At 31.3% G+C, this 12,413-nt stretch overlaps 1 protein-coding gene across 1 annotated transcript; it reads right to left on the bottom strand.

Annotated features, from left to right (window-relative positions):
- Positions 1 to 8,004: 8,004 nt before the first annotated feature.
- Positions 8,005 to 9,859, bottom strand: LOC107923485 (berberine bridge enzyme-like 24). Its single transcript, XM_016853682.1, has 3 exons — positions 9,698 to 9,859; positions 9,277 to 9,356; positions 8,005 to 8,500 (listed from the first exon to the last, which is right to left on the bottom strand). Exons 1-3 carry the CDS (start codon positions 9,857 to 9,859, stop codon positions 8,005 to 8,007), a joined length of 738 nt encoding a protein of 245 aa, XP_016709171.1.
- Positions 9,860 to 12,413: the final 2,554 nt, after the last annotated feature.

Raw genomic sequence — 12,413 nt, 5'->3', positions numbered from 1 at the left:
TATTTTTACTATTAAAAAATAACATTATTGACAGTTGTTACGTGCATCTCATTCTGATGTATAGTGATCAATTTTTAATTAAAATTGATAGAGTTTTTAATAAGAGAACCAATTTTCTTTCTAGTATAACATACATAGACTAAATTGTTCATTTTTTGAATAAAATAGGCAAAATATATAATACAACAACCTCATTTGTACTTTTACTTTTTTTTTTTAAAAATCTTTTTTGAATTAAGTCATTTTGGTTTATTGATGATGGTTTCTTTTTTTAAACTCTAATAAAACTAAAAAAACTAATTAAATTTCCATTATATTATTTATCAAATAAACAGTGCGGAGGAATTTTTTGCCCAATCATACTGGCTTAATTCCCTTAGCTTGAATATTTTATAATTTTTTAATATTTTACAATTTCAACAGCTGTGATTATAGTCCAGATTATAAATAAAGCGATAAAAGTCCCTTTACCGGGAGGGGGAATTAAGTTGGTTATTTTTTGCAATCAAGATTTTTTTATCACAATGTTTTGTTTTATAAGTTCTAACATAATGCCATTATTATAAATAATATATTAATTAAAAGTAAGACCGAGTGTGAATTTGAAAAATGTCTATCCATTCCACAATGAGTATTTATATTCAATTTTATAAAATATTCAAGGTGGGAGAATTAAGCTGATGCCGCTAGTTTAACACCCTCCACCCCTTTTTATCCGTATTTTGCCTCATATTTTATTCTGTATATTGGTGTCCCTCCACCGTTAAAAAATTATTTTAAAAAAAATGTATCATGAGCTAATAATGAAGGTATGATTGGGCAGAAAAAAAAAGGTGATGCTGCCACCTCTCAGCACTGTTTATTTCACCTCATTTTGGTAAATAATGTTATAAGAATACTATTTTGACATTTAATTAATTTTTTTAGTATTATCAAGGTAAAAAAAAGCCATTGATGATGTATAATCCTTATTTAAATTTCTTTTTTGAGTTTAATATTTTATTATCTTTATTTACGGAGGTTTGACTTACGGATAGATTTAGTTATAATTTTATGGCAATCACTTTTGTAATAGAATTGAAGCATATATTTTTTTTTTATAAATTTGTACCAATAAAATAATAACTTTTATATTTTTTAATAATTTAATTTAACTAAAATAGTATTTTTATTGTTAATAGAAATTTTGGGTTGATTAGGTCAACTCTCTTATTCAAGGTAATATAGGAATTAATCAAATTTATCAAGTGAATTAAGTAACTTGATTTAAATAAATATAAAGACAATACTTTCAAGTAATTTTTTGAAAATATCTTTAATATTAAAAAAACTTAATTAGAAGGTAAAAGAATGAATTCTAGATGTTACAACTCAAACTCTAGAATTATTCAATATGAAACCTATAATTCTTATTATAGAATTGTTGTAGGCCAATTTTGACCTTATATACATAAAACCCACACTCAATTTAAACCCATTTAACCAATTACATCAAAACCCAAATACCCGGTCAGCCCAAGAAACAACTCAGAACCCAATTACCCCACCAAAGTAAAATACCCAAACCCGAAGCCCAAAATTTCAACCCAAATAAAACTAAACCCTAGCCCAAACCATAACAGGAAAAAACAAAAATTTTAAACCCTAGGTGCGACCATACCACCACTCCACCGTCATCAACGACTCTGCAAAATGAAGCAGACACGCAAGCAGCAAAAAAATGGATTAAAAAAGCAATGTAAACGGCTATATAAGCCGAACAAAACCATGTAAAAAGGGGATTTTTTTTGAAGCAATACAAGCAATAGATTTTTTAGCACAAAAAAAAACAAGTTCAAATATATAAACAACAAATAGCAAATCGAAAGAAGAAATCGGAAAAAAAGGTTCAAAAAACGTGCAAAGGTCTAGATTTTCTTTTTAAGTTTATTTTTTCTTTTTTATTTTTTTTCTTCTTCTTTCCTTCGAATATATGTACACATATATATATTTAAAAAATAATATATATATAAATATAGCAAAAAATTTAAATAAAAAATTTATCTTTTGGCAATTTCCGGCCACCGTGTACGGTGACCAGCGCGGCAGTCGACGGCAGTGGACGGAGCCGGAGCTTGGCCGGAGGGAGAGGGCCTTGAGAGAGAATAGAGAGTTTTTTGAAGTTTTTTTTAAAAAAAAAAACAAAGGAAGAATGAGTTTTTTAAAAAAATTTGACTTATATAGGCTTCCAAAACGACGCGTTTTGGGATTGGCCTTAAATGCCCAAAACGACGTCGTTTTGCCTTGGCCGACCCGAATCCGACCCGCTCCAGGCCTAGGATCCGAGTGTTTTTAATGGAAGGGCTAATTGCACTTTTAGCCCTTCTGCTTTTTTATTGTTTTGAAATTAAATTTTTCATTATTTATAATTTTGCCCCGTAATTTATTTTGACCTTCAATTTGGTCCCTCTTGGTGCTGTGCATTTTGGGAGGAGGGGATATTACTCATTTTGGTCCTCCCTTGTTATCCGTGTGTCCAAATTGGTCCTTCTCTTCTTTATTAATTTTCGAATTGGCCCCGAACTTTTACTTTAGGTTCATTTTAGTCCTTTTTGTTATATTCAATATTTTAATTAAATTAATTGGTTTAAAATTATTATATTTACTATTATTATTCCATTATTATTACTTAATACATTATTATCATCATTATTCTTACTTTATTATTAATCTAACGTATTGATGTTATTACTTTTATTTTTATTTTAGTGTTAAATTAATTAAGTTCATATTGTTATTATTATATTATATGTTTTCTTTCGTGTTTATTTATTGTTTTATTATTAGTCAATTTAGTATTGCTAATTATTATTTATTATCGTCCTTATTAACACATCATCATTATTAACATATATATATACATGTGTATTTTTCATGTACATACTAGTATTTTCTACTATTATTACAAATATATTATTTCTTTTATTATATTATTAGAACATTATTTTTTATTATTATTTTCTTTATTGTGAATATTATTGTTATTTTTATTCTAATATTATATTTTAATATTTTTTCATTAATTGTAACATCGTTTGCATTATTTACGAATTCCTATTGCAAATGATATTTTTTTATATTTTTAATTAATTTCAATAAATAAGGCAACGTACCGATTTCAACACTAAATCGCTAATTTCATCGCTATGTTCGGTGAATATCATTGGCTCGTGTTAAAAATGAGACGTCCTTCTAAAAAACCAAAAATTTCAAATTCTCGTATTTCAATCGAATCGCGATTAAATACTAAATTAAACTTGTATTTTTGAGAATTAAGATAATGCGTGTTTAACAAGATACCAATTTTGGGCGTCGTGAGGGTGCTAATACCTTCCTCATGCGTAACCGACTCCCGAACCCTATTTTTCTCTGAATTTTCACGTAGACCCAAATTCGGCCTTCATTTTTGTTCAAAAATAAATTTTCTTTTTTTTAAAAAAAAAAAAAGAGAGAGGATTTATTAGGTGTCCGATCACACCTAGAAAAAAAGATTGGTAGCGACTCTTTTTCTCTTTAAAACTGAAATTTTATTTTCAAATTTTTAAATAATCACCTCAATTAGTGACCAAAGCAAATTTTTACGTAGCTATAAGAATATTTCAGAAATTCAAAATCTAACCTGGTCACATGAAATAGGAAGCCCACATGAAATAGGAAGCCCAACCCATCTCGTCAGCAGGCCATGGTTCCTTGCCATCTTGCAAGCCCATATTCATTTGCAAGGCATATATTTTGAGTCCCACGTTGCCTTGTCATCTCGCGTCCAACACTACTTTGTGAGCTCTCGCAAGCCAGTTGTTGCCTTCTCGCTTCATGAGCCAATCTTTGCCACCTCGCACTATCTCGCGAGCTTGCCTCGCAGGCCATCGAAGTTCCTCACCATCTTGTGAAGATGTCCTCGCCAAGGCATGACCATTTAACCATTTCGCTATCATCATCTCGCCTCACCACCTCGTAAGGTCACAAGCCACCCATCACAAACAGCATGCAATGTGTGATCATTTCACCACCTTGTGGGGAGAGACATGTTTCAGAGTACATTTCAAGCTTAAGGGGTGAATGTGTCTTGACCTTGGCACCTAACTATCTCTTAACATGCCACATCAAGAGATCATACCTTATAAATATAAAAGAGTTACTCTCAATAAAGGGATAACAAGAGATAACCTCAACCATTCTATAACTTAATACTATGAAAGTAATATGTTCAAAATTCTAATTTTTTTTATAATATAAGGACTAAATTTATCAAACTTTATAGCATGAAATACAAAATAAATGGGAGAAAAAAATTGTATGTTATACAGCACAAATCCTACATCCAAACTGTTTCAATGAATAATGTAATTTATTGGCACATAATTTATTAAACTACGGTTCAACTATCGCACCATAAATGATTTTTATTTAGCAATCTAATTTGTATTGACACCTTTCTAACTTAATTTTCTTAATGATTTTTTTTTGTTAGTTTTAATGTAGGGGAGAGATGTTTGTTTATGTTTGAAAATTTTCTCAGCATCAATTTTTATTTTCATTTGTACTTGAAATCTTTACGATCTCAAACGCTCGATTGTGCAGAGCTCGAATAACTCACATTGTTGGAGTCAATGTCGAAATTTGGATAATTAACATAAGTTTCTCGTGGAGATTTCAAAACGAATAAATTCATATAATTATTAACACTTGTTGACCAATCGATTTATTTTTGTGAATTCATGTTGTTTTCTTCTTATCAATTCACATTGCAATATATTTTGTACAAATTGCCGGTTCAATGTATGAACTCTGTTGTGTTTTGTTAGACAAGTAATATAAAATGCCTGACAAGTAAGTTTGTTCATTGCCAACTTGGCGACTTACCAACTTGGTGCTTTCCTCAAAGGCTCGCCCGTTATGAGTGTCCGCCACTTGTATGGTATCACCTACTCGCTCATAATCTTTTGAAATGTATCTAAGACTCGTGTAATCTCTAGGGGAAATAACGTGTCACCACACATGGTGCCTAGTTACCACTAACACTTCATATCAACGGACTTTTCATCAAAATTGAAAGTTGACCCAATTCAAGAGGATTATTGATGCGGTCGTTGAGAGCACCAAAAATAACCTATTCCCTGTAAAATAATAAAAATAGAAAAAGAACAGTAAAGGGGATGTAGGGTCGAATCCTCAGGGACCGGATTATACGAATGCTTGTTTCTCGAAATCCTGGGCAGAATCGTGCCCAAGAAAACCTGCGTTACTGGAAAAAATAAAAAAAAAAACAGATTTTAAGAATTGATTTTGGAAGCGAAAATAAAATAAAAATAGAGTTTAAAGTTTACTGAAATTATGATTACGAAAATAATAAAAATAATAAAGAGAGTTTTAAGTGAAAAGAAATTCTTATGGGAAAGTTCTAGCCTCCGGTTGTCTCATTCCACCTTGGGCTCAATCCTTGGCTTTTGGATGATCCTTCTCGACTCGAGTAAGCCAGTTATAGTGGAAGAGGACGCCTACGACCACCAGCTCCAAATATTAGACTTACGATTTTTAGGGAACCTGACTCTAGCCAGTAATCTATGCTAGATCAACGCTTCTCAATGGCGAATCCCACACCATTTTGTCTCCTTGGCTCGCCAACCTCTGACGCAGTAAGTTAACGAACCGACTATGCAATCCTTCCAAAACATACAAAGCGGCCGCCTTTGCATATGCTGAAAAGCTTACTTCTTAAGGGCCATGGACGGAAGCGTCAGCCCGTAGTGCGGAGAAATGATGAATACTTGGCGAGAAGGCTAAGTACGGATTCTAGGCCTCAAGAACCTTTTTTGGGGAAATATTGACAACTTTTGGCTAGAAGGGTTTTAGTGGCTCATGATAATTGTGGGAAAGAAAATAAATAAAAATATGGAAAAAGAAATTTTATTGAAAAGAAATATGAAAGAACAAAAGACTTTTGGGGGAGAGTGTTTACAGAAAAAGATCCTTCCAAATAGAGTCACTTCACCCCCTATTTATAGTGCTAGGGAGATAGTCTAATTGAACTTAAATTCTAAAAAGATAAATACATTTAATTAAAAATAAACAAAGATAATTAAAATAAAATCCTAAATTTGAATAATCCTAATAATTATCTTAATATTAATTATCCTAATAGAATAAAATAAAATAGAGTCTTCCAAAATAAAATCTCTTCTATTTGCTTTTAAGTCCTTGTGCCTTCCATGTTCGCACTTTTGGCACCATATTTGTCCCACGTTGCATATTGGCTCATTTAATCTCCGAATTGACGTTTTTTCCCTTGAATTTACTTTTCGCCTCCAATTTAGTCCCTAAAAGATAAAAAGACATAAATAGCTCAAATTAGTAGGCTCAAGCTCAAAATAAACACATGATTAATATATAAAAACACGTCATTTTAGAGTATTATCAATTATTCTAAGACTTTTCATACAGACATGGTGGTCGAGTTCATCCCTTGACCATTAGGTTTTATTGTGTCTTTGCCTAAGGATTTGTAGATTAGGATGTTGAAATCAAACAATAATTAAGCTGACGGGATATAATTCTAGAAGACCAACATTGACAAACTAGACCATTCATCAATAGTTTACTTGGTTTTGAGCAATGCCTAAATTATATCTTGCTATTTGAAATATGATCTTAAAATTTTTTCTAAATTTATTAATATTTATAAATTAAATTAACTATTTTTTCCAAAGACTAATCTGAATTAATCAAATCTATCAAGTCAATTAAGTAGCTTGATCATTACACGTAAAAACTCAGTGGTTAAGACGCAAGGTAATAGTATGGCTGCAGCGTTGGCTATTGCTAGGGTGAGAAGATCAGAGTTATTTAAAGTTTGTTTATTACTAGGGTGAGAAGATTAGAGTTATTTAAAGTTTGGTGGTGAAATATTTTTAATTAATTATTAGGAGTTTAGTCAAAGGTAAGATGTCTTGTTTGCTTATTTATTTGAGTGTTTTGTAATTTTGACTAACAATGAAGTAATCACATCGACTGAGAAAAAAAGAAGAAAAAGTGCTTGATCATTAGACAGATTGAAATGAAAAGCACATTAAAGTAAACTTTTTACATATTTTTGATCAATTTGATAACAATGAAGTAATCACATCGATCTGAGAATAAAAAGAAGAAAAAGTGCTTGAATATTAGAAAATAAAAAAAATAAAAAAAAATACAAATAAAGTAAACTCAAAAATAAATGATTGAAAAAATATAAGCTCAAAAAATAAATTTAAACAAAAAAATAAAATATGTTCAAAAAACGAACCCAGCCTCATAATAAAGTATTTTTGACATTCAAAATCCAAAAAAAAGAGAAAATAAAAGTTACGATTATATACATTAAAAAGAATATGAAAGTGAATATATTAAAAAAAAGTAATCATAATTGTGGACCATTCTTTCCATTCAAGACTGGTTACTTGAGTTTTAGGAAAAGCTTTAGGGTGAGTTTGGATGGGCGGTACGTTTACCTGCGGTTAGTATAAAAACAGCGGTGGCGGTGAGATTAGATATTGTAGCGATACTGTAGCGTGAGACAAAAAGTAAGCTAAACGCACTGCACCGCACCCCACCCAATCGCCTATCCAAACTAAGCCTTAGTCAACAACGAAATAATAATTAAATCAATAGTTTTATATGTTATGTATCTGTTTCGAATAGATGTAAACATGTATATGTGAATCCATTTCATGCTTATGTACTTATTTTTATAATTAAGATATTTATAAAGTCTAATTTTTTTCAATTATGTAAATTTTAATTCTATGTACTTAATATTATACAAGCCTTATGTATTTTGTAAGATATAATATTATTTAAATATATAGATTGACACATTCATGTTTATATTATATTGTATAATATTATCGTTTTATATTTATGTTTGTATGGATCGAATACATTGACTTTTATTTAACTTAATTTCCTTAATGATGTTTTTTTAACATTTTAAGGAAAAGGAGGGATGCTTTGTTCATGCCTAAAAAAATTCTTAGGATCAATTTCTGTCTTCACTTGCACCAATCGATCAAAGTAGTTTTTAAAATATTTACGACCCCAAATCCTCGCGTGTGCATAGCTTGTATGATTCACGTTGTTGGAGCCAATGTCGAGGTCTCGATAATTAACGTAAGCCTCTCGTGGAAATTTTGAAACAAATGGAGTCATATACCTATAACTTCTTCTTGTCCAATCAATGTATCTTTGCGAGTTCACGTTGTCTTGTTCTTGCCATTTCACGGTGTAATGGATTTTGTACAAATTGCCGGCTCGATGCGGGAATGGTGTTACGTCCTCAGGAATCCGATCGATGATTCCTCCATAGGCCATGAAGATAATGTAGGCCGACGGGGCTTGTTCGTCGGTAAGTCTTGAAATTAAACCATTCAATGCAGTTTCGGAGATGGGTTCCTTTACGTAGTCAGATTTGGATTTGTAGTATTGGCTGCCAAGGGGTTTTAGGAAAGTTCTGTTAAGCAAACTCTCCAAGGGTTGGTTTTTGAGTTGGTTGAAGTAAATGATCGCTTCGATCCAACTCATTTCGGTGCAATCTTGTCTTGATAATCTGAGCTGGGGGAATCTTTGTTGCATAATTGGGAGAAGTTCGTTAATGGTGCCGAGGAACAATGAAGTAAACAAAGCTTGAAATGTTCTACTCCCGTTTTGAGTTGAATTGAAGTTAAGCATTATAAGATCGGGATTTATTTCATCGGGAAGTTGATGAGCAATGTTTTGCCATTGAAAGATAAGTTGGGTGGCGTTTTGTTCGAGTGTTCGTGTAACAGCCTAATTTTCAGTGGTGTCGGAACAGTGATTCGAGATCACTAAATCCGACAAATGAGTAGGAAATATTATTAATTTAGTGAGTATAAGTTAAATGTGAAGTTAGAAAAAATTTTGAAATAGTGAAATGTACTAAAATATATATATATTGTACGGGCCTAATTTTGCCCAGGCCCGATATAATAAAACTAATTAGCCCGAGCCCAAATCACAAAAAAAAACAACAAAAACAGTCCAATAAATAATAAACCTAATACCCAATTAAAACCCAATTACCAGCCTAAAAAAACACACACACACACACAAAAAACCCATTACAAATTAACCCAATACCCAAGCCCAATTCAAAACCCTAGCCCAACTATCTTAAAATTTTTCAGCAATCAACCTTCAGCCACAGCTCAGCCCCCAGGTGTGCTGTCGAACCTCTAGGCCAACCATTGGCCACCTTGCGCACTACCACCGTCGCACGCCCCACGCATGCCCCTCTCCTCCATGCGTCTGACACCCCTCAAAGCCTGCAAACAAGCAAGAAAATAGGACACAAAAAGACAAAAACCATGTGCAAACAGCAAAGGAGATAGCAGAGAAACAATAGCGAAATCGGCTATAAAGCCTTGGGAGGAACCCGATTGAAGGGGGTGTTTAAAAGGGGGGTTCTTCTTTTTTGATAGAAAAAAAAGATTTTGTAACACAGATATTAGAGATCGAAACAAACATAAACAAAGGGGAGCAAGAAATCAAAAAAGGTTGATTTTCACTTTCGTTCTAAGATCTGAGTTCATTTATTCTGTTTTTTTTTATTTTTCTTTTTTATATACGAAAATAGACAAAAGTAAAAGGAAAGAAATAAGGAAACCTCACTTGAAACCACGGACGCGTCGCCGGAGAACCTTCTCCATCGTGGCGATTGGGTTCGAATAAGAGGGCCACGGGTTTCTCTCTTGGCTCCCAAAGGACGTCGAGGTGCTTGGCCTTCGAAGGGCTCCCAAGCGGGGTTTAAATACCCATGGTCGCACATCGCCGGGCACCGAAAATAGTGGCGATACAGTGGACAGTGAGATAGCCCGATTGGCTGAAGCAAAGGGAGAGGGAGAGAGGGCAAAAGGCCCTTAGTTTTTTTAAAAAGAAACTGAAATGAAGAAAAGAAACTAACTTAAATACTAGAGGCAAACGACGCCGTTTGGGAGTGGGGGGTCCAGGTGCCAAAACGACACCGTTTTGGACCTCCCACACGCGACCCGACCTACGCCCATGGAGGATCCGCGCATTTTGATCGAATGGTCTATTTGCGCATGGGATCCCTCTACTTTCTTGGTGCATTTCAATGTGGTCCTTCCTTCCTTTTTTATTTCGAATTCGCCCCAAATTTGTGTTCCAAAATTCAATATAGTCCTTTTTTAATTAATCAACCATTTTTTTATTAATTAATCAACTTTATTTTTATTATTAATTCTATTATTACTACTTATTATTATTGCCATTATTCTATTATTTCTTATATGTTATCATTATTGTTGTTACTATTTATATCACTGTTTTACATTATAGTTATAATCATTATTATTCTTTATTTGTTATTGTTGTTATTCTATTATTGTCGTTATTGTTAATATTGGAGTTATTTTTGTCCTTATTATTTTATTGATATCATTGTTTTCTATGTCATTATTATTGTGTTATCATTAGTATCACCAGTATGTCATCAAATCAATCAATTTTATATTAAATTTGTCATATTATATTATTTTATTTTCTTGTTTCTTATCTACATTATTATTACTATTATTATTGGCATTATTTTGGATATATCATATATTTAAATCATTATCAATTTTAAAAATTTTGCATATATGTTATTTTTTTTGAATCATCATACGTAGTATTCATTTTAAATTTTTATATGTATCTTTGTACTCTAAATTATTATGTACATATATATACATACTTTTTTAAATGATTTTCATACAATGTTTTGTCTCAAAATTTTCTTTTTATCCCATTTATTCTCAATATCTTATACATTATGTATGATAAACCATCTTGCATATTTTAAGTTTTTTTTTTTACATGTTCTTTCGTTATACTATTTTATATGTAAACAATTTTAAATTCTGTTATTATTTATTACAAGCATTTTATCATTATTTACCTTAAGACTTCATATATTACTTATATTAAATTTTTTCACATACTTCTTATACGTTATGTATTTTGGAAGATTATTTTTACATTATTTATTTTAAATTTTTATATACATGATTTATTTTAAATCTTTGTGTATATTCTATTTTAGAGTTTTATATGAATTACTTGGTTTAAATTATTTTTTATGTTATTTACTTTAAAATTCTTTACATTTTTCACCATTTTGAATTTTATATATATATACATGTATATTCCTTTTGTTCCAAATTCCATTGCAAAATCGGTTAAATTATGTTTGGGTTTTAGATGACTGCACTTTCATTATATTTTGTCTTATTTGTTCGTTTATTATACCCTTATATGTTTTATGTTTCTAGTTCAACACTTTACCTGTTATTGTTATTTATTCATTTACCATATTGTTTTATTTGTCTTTTCATTATTTATGTTATTTATATATTATTTCTACTGCGAAATGTGTATGCTCAAAACCATGTACGCTTACCCTGTTTACCCATTCATCGAGTGGCCCATATGTTTAAAACATATATTGATTTGTAAAGTCTTGTCATCCCAACCGCGTCCAAACATTTCGATATTATGACTTTTATGGTGTATATTCGTTTCATTATTTGGATTATTCTTCGCGATTTGTTTCTAACGTATACCTCTTAAATATTTCATTAAAATTTTTAGGACCAAATTTAAAACAAAAGAAATTTTGAAAATAAGGCAATGTTTCGCGTTTTGGAACACCGAGGAATTGTGCCCTAACTTACGGGGTTTCGATTCTCTCATTGATTCTAAATAGCCAAATATCCTTTCGAGTTTTAAAACACATGAAATTTCAATTAAAATTAAAGATAAACTTGCGCTCGGAAGTTCAAGGTATCGCGTCCTAACTTACGGGATGTGATTCTCCGATGTCTCGAGACAAGGAAATCTTTAGCAATCGTTTTGATCCAATTCAAGCACTTTTAAACTCAACATTCATAAAAAAGGGATCGTATTTCAAATTTATTTTAAATCTTTTCAATTTTTGATATTAAGACATTAATTAATCAATTAGGTACCAATTTTGGGTGTTACGAGGGTGCTAATCCTTCCTCGTACGTAACCGACTCCCGAACCCGTTTTCTCAAATTTCGTAGATCAAAATGTCGTTTTAGTAAACTAAAATGTTTTATTAAAACAAGGGTGATCCGATCACACCCAATAAAAATCAGTGGCGACTCCCGTTTTAATTTTAATTTTAGAATAAGGTCGATTCCTGTTTTCAAAAAAATGGTTTCGACATATATATATTAAAATAATTAAAATTGAAAACGTGCTATCGATACCTCGAGAATTTTAAATCGAGCCATAAATATTTTTATAAATATTTATGGAGTGTTAATAAGTTAGTATTAAAGTTTCGTCAAGAAATT

The sequence above is a fragment of the Gossypium hirsutum genome, chromosome A11 (assembly GCF_007990345.1).
Source record: "Gossypium hirsutum isolate 1008001.06 chromosome A11, Gossypium_hirsutum_v2.1, whole genome shotgun sequence".
NCBI classification, from domain to species: domain Eukaryota; kingdom Viridiplantae; phylum Streptophyta; class Magnoliopsida; order Malvales; family Malvaceae; genus Gossypium; species Gossypium hirsutum.
This window is presented reverse-complemented; position numbering and strand designations above follow the sequence as displayed.

What these genes read in the sequence shown, in the direction of transcription:
- LOC107923485 (XM_016853682.1), bottom strand. Translation starts at nt 9,859, where the DNA reads ATGTGCGACCATGGGTATTTAAACCCCGCTTGGGAGCCCTTCGAAGGC. An exon ending in CGTCCGTGGTTTCAAGTGAG is followed by an intron (nt 9,357 to 9,697) that starts GTTTCCTTATTT and finishes GCTTGTTTGCAG; the next exon opens with GCTTTGAGGGGTGTCAGACG. An exon ending in AGTGCGCAAGGTGGCCAATG is followed by an intron (nt 8,501 to 9,276) that starts GTTGGCCTAGAG and finishes ACCCCTTGGCAG; the next exon opens with CCAATACTACAAATCCAAAT.